Raw genomic sequence first — 21,024 nt, forward strand, 5'->3', positions numbered from 1 at the left:
TGAGTGCTGGCGAACAGGGGCTTGGGGCTTGTGGAGAGATTCAGGATGGATTAATCAGAGAGCCAAATATCATAAAAGTCCCGTACATTTGTAATGTCAAGTGTATGTGTATAATCACTTGCTTGCACAGAGGACACAATTTGTGTCAACTACGGTAGCGTGTATTTAAATTCTGCATGCCTGAATTTCGCAGCTGGCTTGGGATTCATTTGAAAATATGTCCTTAAGAGAGGGGAGATGACACAACTCATGTCATGGAACTGAAAAAGAAATGTCTCAAATATAAATCTATTTCAAAAAGGCGTTGTTACTCTGCGGCGCAGTCCGAACTGATACTGAATTTTTCTTATAGCCATGAACAGCTAAAACACAATTAGTTGGAAGGGCAGTGGCATGTGTGTATTATGTCAGCGCAGTGTTTTGTAAGCTTGGCTCATCCGTGCCGTAATTATATTTTAATATGCAGATATAGACTCTGCTTTTTGGCAAAAAAATCCAGTTGCTATTTTGATTTTTGTACTTAGTATTTTCTCCTGAATCCAAGTGAGATGGTCCTGGATCACTTTTTCATTGGAATAGGGAACAGGAGCTATGATGATTTATCAGTTGTATGGGAGGGATAGCTCAGTGGTCTGAGCATTGGCCTGCTAAACCTAGGGGGCCATTTAGGGAACTAGTTTAAAAATCTGTCTGGGGATGGGTCCTGCTTTGACCAGGGGGTTGGACTAGATGACCTCCTGAGGTCCCTTCCAACCCTAATCTTCTATGATTCTATACTAATAATATTTTTATTTAGATTTCCTGCCCCATGAGCCAGACGTCTGAAAATATTTGACTGGAACATTTTAAAAGTTCAGTCCTTATCCACAAGGAACAGTGTGATATAGTCAGAAAACATGCTTTGTGAAGGCTTGTTGAATGAGGACTTAGTTTAAAAATCTGTGTACCGGTGAGCCACAAAGAGAACATCTATTAATGTTAATTTGTTGCATATAGGCGGGATTTAAAAATCTGATAAATACATATGTAACCCTTTTTAGAGATGTAGAAGCAGATCATAATGTAAATATAATTTATTTAAAAAAGAAAATAATATTAATCATCGCTTCGGGAAAGTAGAGAATACATCAGATGCAGTGAATTCCTTGTGTAAATTGGTTTTAATTTCTGATTTTGCTAAAATTAAAAAAAAAAAGAAGCAGCAGCTCTGTGACTCTGGGGAAGCCAAGTGTATTGTGCACCAAATGCAAATACTTCACAATGAGTTTTTGGTTTGGCTTTCAGGAGTGCTGAGTACTCAGAGCTCTCATGGGGTTGAGTGGGATGAGGGCCCAGGCCATTCATGTATATTCCATGGGTCTTTGACTGTACATTCCGTGGGCTTTTCTTTCTCTTTCACATGCATTACATTGCTGGTTGTATTCAAATGTTTTTCCTGATAGGGATAGTTTGATATTTTCTGCCATGGTCCATGGAGGTGAAATTGGAATGGGAGGGCTATAATCTCCTCAAATCCAAGTTTTCTCTGTAGATCAGTGGTTCTCAGGCATTTCACCATCAGGTCACACTTTTATCAAAGCTTATGAGCTCAGAACCTTTTTTCATAGTTTTCTGAAGACTGTGTTCATTTGTGTCACTCAATGAATGAGGAGAACACTAAAGCTTGTACAGCCTTTGTAGCTGTTATCTGGACAGGTTTCCCTGAGATGGGAGAGCTAAGCTCTGTGTGCAGAGTTTATCCAGGTGTAGAGAGAGTGACCCAGTCTGAAACCCCAAAGCACCCTGTGACTCCCATGAGGAGACTGAGCCTAATAGGGGGAAACAGCCCTATGGTTCCTGTCCCTCTAGCCTTTTACCCCTTCAGCCTCTGCCATCCCATTCGATCCTGATCACATTCTTGCCATTAACATGCTGAGGCAGAGAATTCTTTGAACCCCCTGCCTCCCCCAAAAAAGACAGAGCCCTAAATCACCTCATGCTTGCTGGTTTGAGAAGGGATTAATAACGTCCATAAGGCTTGCAATTGTTCATCCTAAAGTGCATTCCTACTCTGTAGTTACTACATAAAACCTGGCACTTCCTTGCTTAATAGACTACACTATGTATATTTAAAGTAATAGTTCCTTGCTTTTGGTGACAAAAATAAGTTGGTTTTAACAGTTTGTTTGTTTTTTTAAATTGAAGGTAGTGGGGCTGCACAGGTACAACTGAGGGTTAAGTATGAAGCCACGTTTGCAAAGGTGTAACCAAGTACAGAATTTGTTTTACAGAATCTGGTACTGGTAATGATGCATCGAAAGGGGAGGGAGGGGGACCATTTGATTCTCAGCTAGGGTGACCAAATGTTCTGGTTTTATAGGGACAGTGCTGATTTTTGGGTCTTTTTCTTATATAGACCCTATTACCTCCCACCCCCTGTCCCAATTTTTCACATTTGTTGTCTGGTCACCCTATTTTCAGCTCCCACTTGAGGTTGTGTGTATGGCTGTTAGAAAATTTATACAATTAGAAAATTTGATATGGAAACATTGAGGCGCAATAAACGTAAAACCCCACAATTACATTTTTAGAGTCACCTTTCAACTTAAAACTGCGCTTTAATCTCCAGCACAAAACAAAGAACTGTCTGAAAGTTTTGAGAGTAAGAAAAAAAAATGAGACTAGTTCAGAGTCTTGCACGTCTCCCTCCCACCTGGAAACTTACATTTCTTCTTTCTTTTGTAGCCAACGGTGAGAGTACGGTACCTGCTCCTACCCAGAAGCCAATGTGGTGTCGCTGTAATCTCCACTGTAGAGCGGACTCGGTCAACAGCACCTGCAGGTTGATGGGACAACTAGTATTTCAGATATTCTGTGGGGGAAGGTTATGCGCAATAATCAACCTTTTAAAACTTGGGTGCCTCAAGTTCGGCATCTAAATCGCTTTAGGCACCTTTAGTACAATCAGTATCAAATGAAATGGGTGGTGGGTGCTCTATAAATCAGACCATTTTTATTTAGGTGCCTAAATACAGATTTTTAGGGGCTTAACTTGATGCATTCAAGGTTGAACATTTAGGCCAATACTTGTCTTAATAATTTGCATATGAAACAGAGTTGAACTACAAATAGGTTATCAAAAAGAACAAGCCATAGCTTATGGATGGATGGCACAAATTGCTCTTCCCCTGTGCATAAGGACCAGCGTTAAAGAAATTGTGCTTCTCCTGCAGTAGTGTAATGCTTTGCCTCTTTGGAGGGTTAGTGGTGGTTAGCGGGTAAATAATGGCACAATCTAACCCATGATGTATATGTGGTTAGCCTCTCTTGTAGCAACATGAGGGGAAAATGCTGCTGTCAGATTGGTGTGGTGAATCTCAACTCTGTTGTTCTCTTTTCCCCGTATGTGAGGAACTCTGAGTTCTGCTTCTGTAAGGAATGTGGAATACTGAATATTTTGCTATTTAATGTTAAGTCCCTACAGCTTTTAGGCTTTCATCAGAGTCCAGTGGAGTATTGGGTATGCAGGAACTCTAGAACTGGGACACAGATATATTACTGTGACCGGACATTCCAGCTGGGTATGCAGTTCAATCTGTGGAGGTTACAGGGAGTCTGATATTTTAATACTACTGGACTACTTTTTAAGGCAAAGTGTTATAAAAGAACAGGATGAAAGGAATCTCCAAGATTGTTCAAGATATTGATAGAGATTTGGAGGGTTTTAAAAAAAAACAAACCGATTGCTTCTAAGTTCAACGCTATCCTGCACAGCCTGCAATTTCAAGACTTGTCAGACTTACAAGTGCCAAAGCTTCGATAAAAGCCTTGGATAGTATTTTTCTGTCCCACTTTCCACTCCTCTTCCAAGTCCTAGTGCTCTGTCTGGAGCAGCAGTTAACTGCTATTGCGTGGTCTTTTGTTTTTAAGGTTTAAAACTCCACACATGACTATGAGTTTGCAGGTTCTCTGCTGTGGGAATCAGTCATTTCCTGGTCATGTCTAAGGAGAGCCACTGTTTTTACACATACCAGCTTTCACAGCAGAGCACTTGTGAAGCAGTAACTAAAAAGTTGCAGCTGATTAGAAAATAAGAAAACACAAAGGTGTCCGCTTCGGAAACATTCAGTTAGCTGGTGGAAGCATCCCCAGGAGCTAGAAGCAGAACCTGCCACCAAGCTAACACCTTATTAGCAGTGTAATGTGAAGTTTCTGAGGGTTTGTCTATACTTAAAGCACTACAGTGGCAGCAGATGTGCCACTGTCACATCTCAGAGTAGGCACTACCTAGTTCCTCCTGTCACTATAGGTAACCAACTTCCCTGAGAGGCAGCGGCTAGATCAACAGGAGATTTCTTCCATCGACCTACTGCTGTCTATGCGGGGACTTGGGTCGGCTTAACAACACAGCTCAGAGGTGTGAATTTATTACACTCCTGAGCAACATAGTTAAATTGGCGTAATTTTCTAGTGTAGACCAGCCTACGGCGATAGCTACATTTAAAGCGCTGCAGTTGCAGTGCTGCAGTCTAGACTCTCACTACAGCAATAGGAAGTGAGGTTCTCCGGGCCCTGTAGTTAATCTACCTCATCTCCGAGAGGTGATTGCTAAGTCGATGGATGAATCGTTCCTTCTGTTGACCTAGTACTGTCTCCACCAGGGGTTAGGTCATCAGAACTACATCTCTCAGGATGTGATATTTTCACACCTCGGAGAGACACAGCTGTGCCGATGGACGTTTTCAGTGTAGCCAGGAGCACAAGTCCCACAGAGAAACATCAGGATTTATTCAAAGTCCTTCGATGTCACACTTTTAAAACATCCCTTTAGTTTTACATCATAACCTCTAGCTGTTTTCAGCTATGTGTACTTAAAGCTAACCACTTACAAACAGTTAAAAAAAAAAGTGAAATACCAGAATACAATGTCATGTCAGCCCGAATGAGAGGGGAAATTAATGTTAAATTTATGTTCTGTTAACCCGAGTCTCCTGTTGTTAAACACCTGTCGCAAAATCATCCTTATTGGAGTCACACCTCTCTGGAGCTTTATTTCCAGTTTTAATTAAGGTGTCAGATGTTTAGTTTAAACCGGAGTTTACCTAACAAAACCTTATTCTCCCTCCAGCCCAGCACAACCCTTCGACCCCTGAAACGCTTTCATTTTCCCCCACCAGTTGCCCTTTCCTATGTCATCTGAACACAGTACTCTTTGTTCATTTCACACTGAGCAGCGGCATAAAAGAAGAAATTGCTAAGCCAGTAGCTGGAAAATGGAAGTTTGTACCATACTTCTTATACTATATTTCTTTGTAAAGATACCCTATGATTTATCAGCAATAAAGTAAAGATATAATTCAAAGGGGCCTCTTACCAAATATAATATACAAGGACTCTTTTCAAGGATAACGATTTAATATTTGTACACCTCCCATCATTGTAGAATCTATGTCTGAGCTCCAGGTGACCCCGATTTCCCTTATATTTGCAGAGTCCAGTTACTTTTTAATATTTTTTTTCTTTCTAAAATCTTCCGAACATAATTCAGAATTAAGGCAGAGAGATGCAAAGGGACCTCTGTATTGCGAAGGGTGCCCAGCTGCTGAAGGTGGGAAGGAGTGAGTGAGCGATATTAGAGAGACGAGGTGGGTGAGGTAAAATCTCCTACTGGACCAACTGCCATTGGTGAAAGAGAGAGGCTTTCAAGCTACACAGAGCTTTTCTTCAGCTCTGAATGGAAGGATACCAAGATGAAGGGGATAGCACTGAGATAGATTGTGAGGTCACCAGTCAGCTGACTGTATTGTAGTCAGTTCTCAAGAGACTTGGCTGAGCCTACCCTGCTAAACTGGAACTCCTTTTACTTTGGGATCCTCACACCATAGAACCTTTAACCATTTTCACCCTTCACTGTAGTCTGAATTGCTGTTTGCACATTGCAGTGCCTTAAAACAAGCAGGAACTTTCATTCTGCTTCTCTATAAACGATGTTTCTCCTTGTAGCGGGGTGGACCTCCACTCCTGCCCTGAAGGGTTAGAAACAGCCCTGGGAGGGGGCTGTGGCTGGAGAAAGCAGTTTTTAGGCTGGGCTGATTGAGGGAAGTGGCTGCAGCTGGAGCCATTCCCCAAACAGACTCAGCTGGCCATATAAAGGCAGAGAAGCCAGGGGCAGAAGAAACAGTCTTCCTCTGCTTGTAGAGGGAGAAGGGCCTGGTTGCAGGGAGCTAGAGACAAAAATACCTAAGTGGAGCAGGTCTAGGGAAAGGCAGAAAGTCCAAACCCTAATTGCCAGTGATGAGTAGGCTGATACTGCTTGTCGACCACAATGAAAACCCAAGAGTAATGAGGGGCTATGTCAAGTCTCATCTCCCTGTAATTTGGAAGTCGAACAGAAAGGCCTGGATGACATGCAGTATTTTCCATGAGTGGTTTGTAGACCATGCCGTCCCTGAATTTAAGGTTTATTGTCAGAAGGAAAATTTGGCCTTAAAGATTCTCCTTCTGCTGGATAACACAATTGTCCATGAACTGGACTATGAAGCCCTCTGCCCAAAGGTCAATGTCCTATTTTTGCCGCACTACACCTCATTGTTGCTGCAGCCTATGGACCAGGGTGTGCTGGCCACTTTCAAGGCTTATTACCTACGGAGGACATTCTCCATGCTGATTAAGGAGATGGCAGGTGAAGGAAAGCCCAGTGCAGAGGAGCTCTGGACGTCCTACAACATCATGAACAGCATGGAAAACACTGATCCGTCAGGGGAAGAAGTCACTTCACAATGTATGAATGGTGTTTTGCGCTGTGCAGTGCTAGATGCTGTCCACAGCTTCATAGAGTTTGATGCCATTTCTGCTTTCGAGCAAGGAATTGTCAAGTTGGGGAAGGATATTGACTTTGAGGAGGTGGAGGAAGATGATGTACAGGAGTTGTTGGAGTTTCACGCTGAGCAACTGACAAATGAGGAACTGATTGAACTGGACCAACAACGGATATCTGAAGAAAGCAAGGACGATGATGAGGGTGACATAGGGCAGGAAGCCAGGAGTCTAATGACAAAGTATCTCTCCCATTTCTTTAGATTGCTGGGTGAGATGACGGAAATCATGCAGAGGGGTGATCCTTTTCATTTTACGGTCTGCCAAAGTCTCCAGGGCTCTGTGATGCAGTGGCCTGCTACAGGGAGATCTATCATTCAAAGGGTCATGAAGGAGAGCAGACATCGACAAAATCCTTTTTTAAGACTTCTGCAACCGAAAAGCCAGTCCAAGAAAACCCAGCCGCCACCCCTAGCTAAGTTTAGCAAAATTGGCATTGTTGTATCCTGTATCACTGTACAGTATTTACTGTGTTAAAATGTTCTGTGTGTTTGAACAGTGTTAGTGGGATTCTACATTCTTTTGTTCAATGTTTTTGTGTGTAAAATGTGTGCTGTATAAGCCATCAGTGTAAAAAGGTAACACTGTTCAGGTGAAAAGAGCGTTGTCATAGGCGAGTGTGGTGAAGTTGTGAACACATCCAGCTCTTATTCCATTATTTCTTATGGGGAAAAATTCACCGGTATACGTCGTTTCAGTGTCCACCGTCCTTTTCAAGAACACAACCCCAGTGTATATAGGGGACCCCCATATTCATCATTCACCATATTCTGTCTTATACACACATACTTACATGTAATATGCAGTGAACTACAGCATAATAGATGTGCTGCATGCTTGTTCAGATTGTTTTTAATGATGGAAAGATTTTAGTTTCTGACACGGCTGAACAGTGCAGCTGGAGTGTGCTATGCACTCCTCTGTATGTAGAGTGTGTTATAGTCACCCTTTGAGGATCTGTTCCCCACCAGCACAACAGAGCTGTTCCAGGGGTTCTAGGAGACACTCTCTCTTCTATTCTCTTGCCCAGATCTCTGGGTGGCTTTCCAAGGGGTGAAGGTAACTTTTACACTGAAAATTCTCCCTCTCAAATCTCATTTTTCCTATATAAAACATTCCCCTTTTAATTTCGTTCCACATTCTTCATTCATTGTATCATGGGCTGAAGATTGTGTGACATTCTTCTATTGCTGTCTCCGAAAAGAATCATTTCCTCTATCCGTCAAAGTTTTTGAGCTCTCTCCCCCCCTGCTTTCCATGATCTAACTTGCTTTGTCATTTTACATCAGAAGTAAAATTTTCACAAGCACTTAAGTGACTGAGGAGCCTATGTCCCATTTTCAAAACTGATTTATGAGTCTATGTCGTGTTGAAAGTCAGTGGAACGCCAAAACTTCCTGAGTCTTCTCTTTCCCTTCTTAATAGCACCTCTTCTAATGATATGATTCTTTTCTTTCTCCTCCTTGTGTATATTGACTTTATTAGAGAACATCAGTTGTTGACTTCTTTTCTTTTTCAGTTGATTGCAGTTCACTGTTTCGTTACTGTGTCCCTGAGTTACATTTACTCATTGCTTTGAATCTAAGGCACCATGTAAACAAATAAAATGTAGTATATAATATTGTATGCTAATGGATTCTTTTCAGTCTCTTTTCTTGGCAATCCTGTCATTCCTATCCTGAGACTGAGTAATGAAGTCATGGGAGTTGTTATCCAAAAGGGTTGTTGTCTTCCTTACTTTACTCATGCACCACATCTAAGTAGTATAAAAGTAAATTGTGTGCTTTTGTGAGAAAGTGATCTGTAGTGTGCAACTGGTTACTGTTCAGATCCAGAAGTTAGTAACTTGTACTGTTGTTGAAAATAACTGTGAAACAAGCTTACTCTGACTAGATTTCACACAGTTAATTTAAAAACGTGCCACAGCAAATGTTTGGTGTTTTCCTATCCGGCGTCCTTCTGTGCCACAGCTAATATTTCCAAATTGTGTTTATGCCTTCAGTGTGTAACAGGATGTTCCTCTTTTCCTACAACGTCTTTATTGGCATTTGTGGTTTTGTTTGTTTGTTTTGTTGGGTTTTCCTTTCTTTCAAGTAAAAAAAATAATTATCTGAAATTCCAATTTATATAAGTCTTGTAAAACCATTTAGTTACTTCTTCTGTCTGTTTCTCTTTTATTGTCCTTGTTCATTTGTTCTTTTGTTATGAAAATATCTAATAAACATAAATATTCGAAAGAAAATAAGAGGTTAATAAAACATTATATTGCTCTAGGACTTGATTGTTTGAGGATAAGGGGCTCTTTCTTTTTTATTATTTGTTTTATTTCTTATGATCAGGACAATTTTCATTCGTGTTGATAGGGTGTTGAGTCCCCAGAAAGTGATGAGAAATGAGCAGAGAAGATTTTCACTCGGATGCAGGCGCTCTTTTTGTTTCCCTGATAACATTCATGCATTTGACCTTCATTAGGGAAGGACATTTGTCACCAGCACCATCTCGCCATCTGTTAGTATACTTGTCCTCTGTTGTACATGTTCTTGTAAAAGGAAGTATAATGGATCACTTTAGGCTTATAACCCAGGTAAGCAGTTATGAAGGATATTGATAAGTCAAGAATTTGGACGCAACAGTGTTGCAGTTTGCAATATGGTTAAAGTAAGGAGGACCACTATCACTCTTAATAGTGTTTCATGGTCATTAGCTCAGTGACGGTGGCCTCTTCAGGTCTGCTTCTGTACAGTGTGTGCACGCACAAGTGGGCCTGCTTTAGCATTGATGCTTTTCCTAAGATAGGCTTTGCATCACTGGAGACCCATCGATTAGGAGAGACCAATGGTTACCAACCTGTTTACCACTGTGGGCTGCATATGCAACTCTCCATGCGTTATGTGGGCCATATCCACACAATATATTACTCTACCTCTATGGCCCTGAGGATATCACACAGGCCGCAGCTGTGCGCTGATTGAGCGCAAGCGGCCTGCAGGCCATGGATTGAGAGCCACTGGGATAGACATTTGTACAGAGGGGACGGGCCTTGGGTGAAGATTTTTAATTATAGGGGTTAGGGGTTTGTGTGACAATGTCAGCTTTGTGGCCTGGCTTCTTTATGAAGAAAAGTGATCAGTTTGTGATTGCCATCTGTCTTAGTTAAAATTAAATCCAGCAGTGTATGTGTGCCAGGAGCCTACAATAAGCATTTGTTTGTTTTGTACGTTGAAATAACACTGCGTAAATAAATAAGATTTTAAACGTGATAATAGTTTAGTCATACGCATTTTATTACATTGCTGTTCAAAGTGTGTTGATTTATCAACAGTTTGTTTGTGGGGCACAGCATGTCCAATAGCAAATCTCTCATTTTAAAAAAAAACTAACTCTGCTTTGCTCTTTCCAATCTTCAGGACTGATGGCTACTGTTTCACCACAGTAGAAGATGAAGAATCTGGAGGACATACAATTGCCTCAGGATGCTTACACTTCGAAGGCTTAGACATCCAATGCCGGGTAAGAAAACAGTTATGATCAAGATTTGGTCTGGCTATTGTGATAGTTTTCATCCAGCAACAGTGTGGTCAGGATGAATGCACACATCTGCTGCTTTGAATTTTGGTCATGTGGGGAATGTGCTCTCTGCACGGAATGCTGAGGAAATGGAGTCTGCTCCCCAAAACTCTTGCTACTTCTTCAGGCGCACCGTATTGCTAGTTCACTAATGTTAGACCCTGCTCTTCTGGTGAAACTACCACTCTGGTAATTCCATTCTGAATCTCTAAATTCCCCCTGCAGCTTGAATTAGGTAAGACATTCTTCCCTTCCTTTCCCAAACTGCTGTGTGCTGCGTAGCCATAAAAAAGTTGCTGTTTTCACATGCGGAGTTGTTGCATATCACTGATGTGTAACGTAAGTCCTGTAGGTGTAGACAGTCCATCTGGTACATTTGGGGATCCACCTTTATGAAGGTTTTCTTGTTCCAGGGAGAGAAATGTGTGTCCATTTCAGGTACTGCCACCAGCTTCTCACCCTATGTAGCAATTCTCTTTTGGGCTTCTATGTTTAACACAGAGAAATCACTTGGGGTTAAGTCCCCAGCTGTTCCGTGCAGACCTCAGCATGACGGTGGAGGCAGAACAGCCGGTGGAGTGAAGATGACTCTGAGTACCTCTACACTGCAAAATAAAACAATAAAAGACAACGTCCATGGCAGCGATCCTCAGAGCCTGGGTCAACTGACTTGGGCTCTTGCTACCGGGTGCTGAATAAGGGTACAGGGTAAGAATAGCAGTGTAGACACTCCTGCTCAGGCTGGAGTCCAGGCTTTGACACTCTACCCCTTGCTGGGTTTCAGAGCATAGGGTTCAGTCCAAGCAGAAACATCTGCAGTGCTCTAGTGTGAGCCCAAGTCAGTTGACCTGGGCTCTGAGACTGGGCTGCCGCATTTTTTGTTTGTTTGTTTGCAGTGTAGATGTATCCTTAAGTAATCTTTCAGCTCCCACACCTATATCTGGGCCTGTCCAGGGGGGCAACCAGCTATTGGTTCAAGTTAGAGCAGGCTAAGGGTTGCTCTTATTTGCACCTGCTTGTAATAAACTCCTAGGAGCCATTATTCCAGTAAATATCTCCAAAGTATAGTGCACTGTGTTCTGTCCCCTCCTGCTCCCTCTTCATGCCCTTCACAAATCTATTTTGCTGGGGGGAATAGATGACAGAGTTGACTATGTTGGCTTTAAGCCGTCTGAGGATGCCCCTACATGAAGGGAATCATGCACTAAAGCCAAGATTTTCAAAAATAGGAGTCTAAAATGAGGCTTCTAACTGCTTACTAAATAAGTAGCCAGATTTTCCAAAATGCTGAACATCCTAAAGTCTCTGAATTCATGCCTGATGTTAGGCATCTGTTTCTGGAAATCTTGGCCTTGGGGCAAAATTCTGTCTGCTTTGCTCTGGGAGGTGTGATGCTGTTTCCCATGTCAGGTCTGTCTCCTTCTCCAGTGCCAAAACAACAGTGTCTGTTTAAAAGAACCAAGTTGCTCACACAGTTTATTGTGATTTTCTCTGTTGCAGGATATGCTCATAATACATGAGAGAAGAACTCTTTCTATTGCGTGCTGCAGAGACAAAGATTTCTGCAATGAAAACCTTCACCCAGCGCTGCCACCTCTGAGAAATAGTGGTAAGAGGAAGAAGAAAATATAGCCTTAAATCAGTAGGTCCATGTGCTTCTCCTAGAAAAGAAAAGAGAATTAGACGACCTGCATGGAAAAACAACTTTTTTTTGTATCGTGTAGCTGTTCTGGTAATATTCAGAAACAGTATCGTCTTGGTTGTTGCTGGTGTTTACCTCTGTTTGTATTCCCATCATGCCTACAGGCATCAGTCAAGGATCAGAGACCCATTGCCCTAGGCACTGGGCGTAGTAAAAGAATGGTTCCCGCTCCAAAGAGCTCACAGTCTAGCTTGGGCTGGGGCAGGGACTATCTCTTACTTTGTACAGTGCTTAGTGGGGCAGCAGAGGTGACTTACCGAGGCCTCTGGGTGCTCATGCCATACAAATATAGAATAACAATCATGAATGGTGTCACGGAGTATGTGGGGAGACCAGGCCCCGCACCCCCCACTTCCTGCGATTCACCGGGACTGTCAGCCAGCCAGTAACACAGAAGGTTTATTTAGACAACAGGAACGCAGTCCAAAACAGGTCTTGCTGGTAAAGACAACAGGACCCCCTTTAGTTAGGTCCATTTGGGGCCCCAAAGAGATCACAGCCCCGGTGGGAAGCCCAAGCCCCGTCGGGTGCCCCTCTCCATTTCCCAGCCAGCTCCAAACTGAAACTCCCTCCAGCCTCTCACTCAGCCTCTCCCCAGCTCCTCCCCCAGCCTTTGTTTCCTTTGTCCAGGTTCCTGGGAAGAGGTGTCACCTGGCCTCCAACCCCCCTCCTGGGTTCTCATGTTACATGTTCAGGTGTCCTCCCTTCCCCAATGCAGCCAGTCCCAGCAAAACTCCCTTGCAACATTCCCAGGTCAATACTCCTCACTCAGCATTCCCATAATACAGCAAGAACATTCCCACTTCGTCACAAATGCCCTCTGTCATCTCAAAAGATTGTAGTTTGTAGCTACACAACAGTTTCTGAATGACGCTTGGGACCAGATCCTCAGCTGCTATAAATCAGTGTAGTGCCACTGAAGCCAATGGAACTAATGACGATTTATAGCCGCTGATAATCTGGCCCTCTGAGAATAAGGTCTAGGCGTCACCATGACCTCTGTGTTTCAGAGCTATAGAACAAACAATACAGTAACACTCTGCACAAAAGCATGTCCAGTTTGGGTTAGAAGTTGTACAATATTTATTTTTTTTAAATACAGCAGTTCCTGGGTAAGCACGACATTTATAGACATTGGCATAGCCTCCATGGTGTCCTATATAGGGGCCCGCCGACCTCCACCTTCTTACCGCCGGTGACAGCTAGCTGGAACTTCGCTTGCTCTTGCAGCAAGCCTAGCAGTGTCTCGTTTAAGTGTATATAGTTGTTTCCTCTCTCATAGTTTAGAGTTAGTGTTAGTTCTAGATAGTTAATAGTTGTTGGGGGCTTCCCCCCTGTAAGGAGGCGCCCTGGCTCCCCGCCACGCCTGAGGGGGACGAGCCAGAGCAGGCGCTTCAGTGGGCGGAGTCAGCACGGCCTGTCCCTGCCCCCTGGAAGTCAAGGGGCAGGACAGGAAGTATAAAAGCCCGGCCCCAGCACTCAGTTGGGCGCAGGCTGCCGGAGAGGACAGACGCTGGTGCCTGAGCTCCCGCCGGGCCGGACCTGCCCCGCGCCCACTACCCAGAAGAGCGCTGGTCTGACCTGCCCCGCGCCCATTACCCGGAGGAGCACTGCCCGGACCTGCCTCGCGCCCACTACCCAGAGGAATGCTGGCCGGACCTGCCCCGCGCCCACTACCCAGAGGAGCGGTGGCTGGACTTGCCTCAGACCCGGTACCCGGAGGAACATCGGCCTGACCTGCCGTGTGCCCGATACCCCGAGGAGTGGCCTGAACTTCCCCACGACCGGTACCCGGAGGAACCTATGGTCTGGGACCCACCAGACGACACCGACAAGAACCAGGTACCCAGAGAGGGGGAGGTTGGAAGTAGCCCGGGGATAGCCGACCCTGGTTCGGCTCCTGAAGAGCCCGAACCCATGTCAGTGTGTTGTAGCCAGGATCCCCACTGACTGCAGCGGTTCTTGACCGCTGCTAGGGCCCCGGGCTGGAACGCAGTGGAGTGGGAGGGCCTGCGTTCCCCCTGCCACCCGTAACCAGGTGGCAGACTCCCCCTCTTCCCGCCTATTGCCACTGCATTGCCCTGACCCAAAAGGCCAGAGCGACTTAGACTTGTGTTTTGGTGCCCCGCCCGAACCAAGGGCTGGGCCTCATTGACTTTGCCACTGCCCTGCCCTGACCCAATGGGCCAGAGCGACTTAGACTTGTGTTTGGTGCCCGCCCGAACCAAGGGCTGGGCCCCATTGACTTTGCCACTGCTGTGCCCTGACCCAAAGGGCCAGAGCTAATTAGACTTTTGTTTGGTGCCCCGCCCGAACCAAGGGCTGGGCCACGTTGACTTTGCCATTGCTCTGTCCTGACCCAGAGGCCAGAGCTAAACTAGACTTGTGTTTGGTGCCCCGCCCGGACCAAGGGCTGGGCCCTTTGACTTTGCCACTGCGCTGCCCTGACCCAAAGGGCCAGAGCTAATTAGACTTGTGTTTGGTGCCCCGCCCAAACCAAGGGCTGGGCCCCGTTGACTTTGCCATTGCTCTGTCCTGATCCAGAGGCCAGAACTAAACTAGACTTGTGTTTGGTGCCCCGCCCGGACCAAGGGCTGGGCCCTTTGACTTTGCCACTGCGCTGCCCTGACCCAGAGGGCCAGAGCGAACTAGACTTGTGTTTGGTGCCCCGCCCGAGCCAAGGGCCCAGGCTGATACTGTGTTTGCTCATCCCCTGCTAGGGGCCTGAGCCTGAACTATTGCTGCCCGCCCTGTCCAAGGGCCGGGGCTTATTGACTTTGAGAGCCCCGACCCCGGCTAGAGGGCCGGGCTCTACCCTGTTTACAGACCGTATACCCCGCTCAACACCTGCCGAGGGGCTAAGCCGACCCGGACTGCAGTGCGTAAGGAGGCGCCCTGGCTCCCCGCCGCGCCTGAGGGGGACGAGCCCCGACACAACCGGTTTACACCCCCCCAACATATTCGTCGCCCCACTAGGGCATGCCCGTGTCCCCAGGGTTTAAACTCTGCATGGACTGCGTGAAGTTTATGCCAAAGAGTGACCTGCACTCATCCTGCTTGAGGTGTCTCGAGGAGAGACACCAAAGAGACTGGTGCGGTATCTGCAGGGGATTCCATCCCAGGACTCTTAAGGACAGAGAGCACAGACTCAGAGTGCTCCTGATGGAGGCGGCTTTACAGCCACACTCGGACCCTAAGCCTGCCAATCCGGCGCCCAGCACCTCATCCTTGGTGCATGGTGCTCTGGCACCGCTAATGAGACAGGAGGCCCAGTCTAAGATCTCTAAATCCCAACATCGGAGAGAATCGGGACATAGAAAATCGGCCTCTGTGTGGCACCGATCACCATCTCCAGTGCCTGCGAAAAAGAAGAGGCCGGTGAGGGACCAATCACCCCACCAGGACCTTAAAAGGCCAGCGGCATCCACGACTGCGGTGGGACAAGCCGAGCCACAACCGGACCCTCCCAAGGTCCCGTTGACTGCTGCCCCGGTGGGGGTGCTGTCGAGTCCGGACCAGTCTAGATCCCCGGACCTCAGTGAGAATGTGCATCCCCCATTGACGCCGGAGGCGTTCGAGGTGGGCTCTGACTTATTAAGCCTCCCGATGCCGGCCTCCCCACGCCTGTGGAAAGAGCTGCTAGACACGGCACTACCCCCGATTCAATCAAGGGGCAAGCAGGCCAGGATGTTGCCCCAGTTCCCACCTTGTGCCGCTCCGGCAGCACTGGCACAGAGAGAGCACTCCCTGGCCTCATGGCACCGCTCCCCGGTGACAGTGGTTACTGCTCCCCCTCGGTCCTCCTATTTGGAGACCTCGGACTCAAAGGCGGAATCCTACCGCTCCAGTAGATGGAGGAACAGGAGTTCGGCTTCTCAGGCAAGCTAATGGCCTTACCCGGCGTAGTGGCAGCAATAGTGGCAACTGCCGTCCCAGTGGCCGTTCTGGACTCCCTGGGCCTACCGTCAGTCCCTGGGACATGTGCATGGTCTGTGCTCCAGATCTGTGTCGGTCTCCTCGACGTCGGTGGCTCTGGCGCAAATGCATCTACCACCGGCACCACTGTCTGACAGGAGTGTGCCACAACAGAACCCGGCATCGCCTAATCAGACACTAGCACTGACAGGGACCATGTTTCCGATGCCGCAGGCACCGCCCAGCACTCCTCATCGTTTGGCGTTGACCCTGGTACCAGCCACGGTGCCGCATCCTACATCTGCACCAGCCACGCAACCAGAGTACTGTGTGCTGCAGAGCCCTGCAGCGGCTGAGGGTACAGAGGAAGGTCCTTTGCAGGTGGTCATCTCCTCTTCCTCGCCAGATGAGGCACTTGTGGCAACGTCAGTGGCACCAGCCCTAGAGGACAACCAGGTGCTTCAGCAGCTACTTAAGCGTGACGCTCAGAGCCTGGCGATCCAAGTGGAAGAAATCAAGGTGGATGTAGATCCGGTAGTGGATATCCTGGCCCCCTCGGACCTACCTAGGCTTGCCCTACCATTGATCAGAATGCTAGCTGATACATCCCGCACCTTGTGGCAGATGCCAGTTTCGTTGGCCCCTATGGCCAAAAAGACAGAGAGACGCTACTTTGTACTTTGTACCCTACAAGGGCCATGCTGCAAATGTATTTCCCTAGTCTCCAGAGTATGAAGAATTCTCCCCCTATAGTCTGCAGACTCTGTTTAGCCTCTCCTGAGCCAATAGACAGTGACAGCTTCAACTGTTCCAAGCCACACCTTTAGAGAGAAATGACCGGCAGACCCAGACTGCTAACAAACCATGAAATAGAAGCTTGGCCCCCTGAGCTGCCACCTCTTTCACAGAGAGAACTGGACTCCCCAGCGGGCTCTCAGTTTCAGCTCCTGGCACACACAGAGTGACAGTTCAGGTAGAAATCTGCTGCTCCAATGAGAATGATGTGCTCTAGGTTTTTTTCCTGATAGGCCCTGTGTTGGTGTCTCCTTTCAAAGGCGATGGCCATGGCTTGAATGTTTACATTGTTAATGCTCCAGGACCAGGTAATGTCAGGTTAAAACATGACCAATGTGCTCACAAGGCAGATAATGGTAGGTCATCTCTGCTCATGATGGGAAGGAGAGGGAAGGAAAAAGTTGGAAGCAAAGGTGGGAGAGGGAAGTGGATCTTTAAAAGAAAAGTGCATGACAGTAAGCCAAGATTCCCCTATGATCCTCTTTGTCTCATTACCCTAGTACAGGGGTAGGCAACCTATGGCACATGTGCTGAAGGCGAAACACAAGCTGATTTTCACACTGCCCGGGTTCTGGCCAGTGGTCCAGGGGGCTCTGCATTTTAATTTAATTTTAAATGAAGCTTCTTAAACATTATAAACACCTTATTTACTTTACATACAACGATAGTTTAGTTATATATTATAGACTTATAGAAAGATCTTCTAAAAACATTCAAATGTATTACTGGCACGCAAACCCTAAATTAGAGTGAATAAATGAAGACTCGGCACACCACTTCTGAAAGGTTGCTGACTCCTGCCCTCGTAAATCTGAAACATAATAGTGTTATTCCAGGGTGAGTCAATAAGGCTAGAATTGTCATAGTTTACTGTGTGTTCAGCATTTGTGTGGAAGATGCAAGACAATCAGATGGTGAGGACTTGAGAAAATCTCATCTTTATCTGCCTAAGAGTGAACACCAGGCTGGAGGTGGGGAGTGTGCTAAAGTATCACAGTTTTGAGACTCTGCAGTTTTAAAAGAAGATGGTGCAGGATTTCTTCAGTTTTCAGCATGAGAATATGCATGACGGTCCAACACGTGTGTTTGAAATGCGTCTACAAATTTGGAGATGACAGCTAAATTTTAGAGCAGAAAATGGGTATAGCGTGCAAGGATTAATTCAAACTTTTCAGTTATTTTTATATAATCACAAATATTACGTGTTGCTTGGTAATGTTGCATTTTGAAGCGGTTTTAAAGAATGGCTCATCTGCAATGATACATTTTCCCACAATTGCAAGAATAATAATAATAATAACAAATAATTTTTCCTGCTAAAGTGCTGTGAGAGAGAGATCGATCCTTACATTGATATAAATATAATGTTAGGGACTTTAGCTCTATGCCCTACCAGGGATTAGACATCCCTTATATGTCTTCTGTGCTGGGGTAGATACAGTTGGGTATAGGAATTGCTTTTGTTAAGACTCTCAGTTTTCTGAAATTAATAAAAGTTAGTTAAGATAAAGAGGCATCAAACAGGACAAAGTCTGTGTCCCAGCTGACAAGATACGTAAGATACAGGAGTGTAAATCCCAGGTTTGAGGTGGTGGGGGTTAGTGGATTGGTCATGAAGGGCTAAATACTCCCTTACAAACTCAGTCACAAGCACTAGAGTTACCAGTGAGAGCTTTGACTGAGTAAAGACTGCAGGGTCAGTCAGGCCCTCGATTGCTGTTCCATGTGCTGTGTTTGCCCTGTTCAATGAGAGCTAAAAAAGGAACACCTCAAATGGGTCTGAAATCAAGTGCTGCATTACGCAATGCTGCAGTAGAAAAGAAAGGGAACAATTCTCTTGCTTAATATAGTTATAAATTCTTGTGTGTCTTTTTACATGGGAAACTAACCCCAGGAAGGCAGAATGCATGTTACACCCAACCTAATGGGAAAGGCATCTCAGGTGTGAGAGAGCAGCGTTGGCTTCTAAGACAAAAACACAGCCATTGTACAAAGCTTTTTTTGATTTTTTTAAATCAGATTGTGTTGAAGGAGACATTGGTCATAGGGCCTTGCTGATCTCAGTGATCGTTTGCAATATACTCCTGGTACTTCTCATCATATTCTGGTACTTCAGGTAAGTGGGAAGTATTTCAACTTTGTCTGCTTCAGATTTCTTCCTAACATCACTTTCCCCTCCCCCACCCCAGCTTATGAACTGTAAAATTAAAAAAAAATTAACAGGAGGGAATTGGGGAACAATTAAAAACACATTGTTTTTATTATAGGGAAAAATTGTATATTTTGTTAATGTTAAAATCACAAAGTCATTAATATAATGTCCCATAAAATAGTTGGTCTTTTGTATAGCATCCTTCATAGAAAGTATGTCCTAAAAAGTTTTCCAGTGGGAAACAACACAGAGTAGTATACACTGAAAATTAAAGAAAACAATAGTGCAAAGACACGCTATAGTAAATAAAGCTCACAACCCAGTGTACACAAGGTTGACACAAATTCACAAACTCTACCCAAAGAGGCAGAGAGATTCAGAAAGCACAGGTAAATTCATAACAATACCTTTGTTTGGTCATAAAAAACCCACAACATTCATAACTAAAAGGCGAGGGATTTACTACATCTCTGTTTTTAGGACTATTCTCTGAATTAGGGGTTTAAAGTTGGTACTTGGCTATGCAAAATTATGCTGGATTCCCCAGCAGATGATACTCATCCTCTTTCATAGACCGAAAGCGTTCTAATGTTGCGAATAGATCAGAAAATAGTCGTTGATGAGACTAGCTCATACTTTGGGTAATTGCTGGGGACTTCTGAATGACTAAATATTAAATGTGAGTAGCGTTTTCTGTGTAGCATCTGTTCCTAATTGCACTGTCAACTAATTTAATTTTCACTAAAATCGTAGGCACAAAAGGCAAGCAACCAGACCTCATTACTGCATTGGAGTTGAACAGGATGAGACTGACTTTGCTCCAGGGGAAACCCTGAAAGACTCAACTCAATGGTCTCAGAGCACAGGAAGTGGGTCTAGTTTCCCTATGGTAAGAAAGGAATGTAATTTAGATACACACAGAGAGTCCTGTGGCACCTTATAGACTAAAAAGTATTGGAGCATAAGCTTTCGTGTGTGGATACTCACTTTGTCAGACGCATATAATGGAAATTTCCAGAGGCGGGTATAAATATGCAGGCAAGAATCCATCTAGAGATAATGAGGTTATTTCAATCAGGGAGGATGAGGCCCTCTTCTAGCAGTTGAGGTGTGAATACCAAGGGAGGAGAAACTGCTTTTGTAGTTGGCTAGCCATTCACAGTCTTTGTTTAATCCTGAGCTGATGGAGTCAAATTTGCAACTGAACTGAAGCTCAGAGGTTTCTCTTTGAAGTCTTGTCCTGAAGTTTTTTTTGCTGCAGGATGGCTACCTTTAAATCTGCTATTGTGTGTCCAGGGGGGTTGAAGTGTTCTCCTACAGGTTTCTGTATATTGCCATTCCTAATATCTGACTTGTGGCCCGTGCATTCCAGCTTTGTGCAAGGGTTCCTATGTTTTAGCATGAGAGAAGGAGATGGACAAAGAGAGATGAAACCCATGTTGTGGAGTATATTTAAACAACATTTCTTGGGATTTAACAGGTCGAAATTACTATAGCAAGGCAGATTGAGATGGTGAAACAGACCGGTAAAGGTCGCTATGGAGAAGTTTGGATGGGAAAGTGGCGTGAAGAAAAGGTAGCTGTAAAAGTGTTCTTCGCCACTGAGGAGGCCAGCTGGTTGAAAGAGACTGAAATCTACGAGACTGTCCTGTTGAGGCATGAAAACATTTTGGGTGAGTGAGTGAAATAAAAGATAGAAATGATGCTGTTTAAAGTTTCTTAGTTATTCTTGCTAATAACTTTGTACTTGCTGATGTCCTTTTCTTCATGCATTTTGTCACCTGCCATGCTTTGCCATTAACCACAATATGCTTCTCTCCGTGGGGCAGATATCAAAAAGCAAATCGTTTTAAGGGTCTCCATGCAGATAGGGAGTAACTGGCTTTGGGAGGTTGTAATCCCCAACAACCATACACCTGTTTTTCCCACCGGTGTCTGGGGTTCTTTTTTTAGAAAGCAAACTCCAGGCCACTAAACTGACATTTAACAATGACACCATGTGGAACTGAAAAAGAAGAGACACTGAAGGCATTCTCAG

General features: G+C 45.1%; 1 protein-coding gene across 1 annotated transcript in view; it reads left to right on the plus strand.

Annotated features, from left to right (window-relative positions):
- The window catches only part of LOC115643684 (bone morphogenetic protein receptor type-1B-like), a 30,362-nt gene that overhangs the window by 1,749 nt on the left and 7,589 nt on the right, over positions 1-21,024 (plus strand). Inside the window, exons 2-7 of the mRNA XM_030547701.1 lie at positions 2,725-2,821; positions 10,263-10,365; positions 11,923-12,031; positions 18,854-18,950; positions 19,740-19,875; positions 20,467-20,659. Of these exons, the coding sequence (XP_030403561.1) occupies positions 2,725-2,821; positions 10,263-10,365; positions 11,923-12,031; positions 18,854-18,950; positions 19,740-19,875; positions 20,467-20,659 (735 nt within the window). The remainder of the gene's footprint in view (positions 1-2,724; positions 2,822-10,262; positions 10,366-11,922; positions 12,032-18,853; positions 18,951-19,739; positions 19,876-20,466; positions 20,660-21,024) is intronic.

This window comes from Gopherus evgoodei, unplaced genomic scaffold (genome assembly GCF_007399415.2).
Source record: "Gopherus evgoodei ecotype Sinaloan lineage unplaced genomic scaffold, rGopEvg1_v1.p scaffold_67_arrow_ctg1, whole genome shotgun sequence".
NCBI classification, from domain to species: Eukaryota; Metazoa; Chordata; order Testudines; family Testudinidae; genus Gopherus; species Gopherus evgoodei.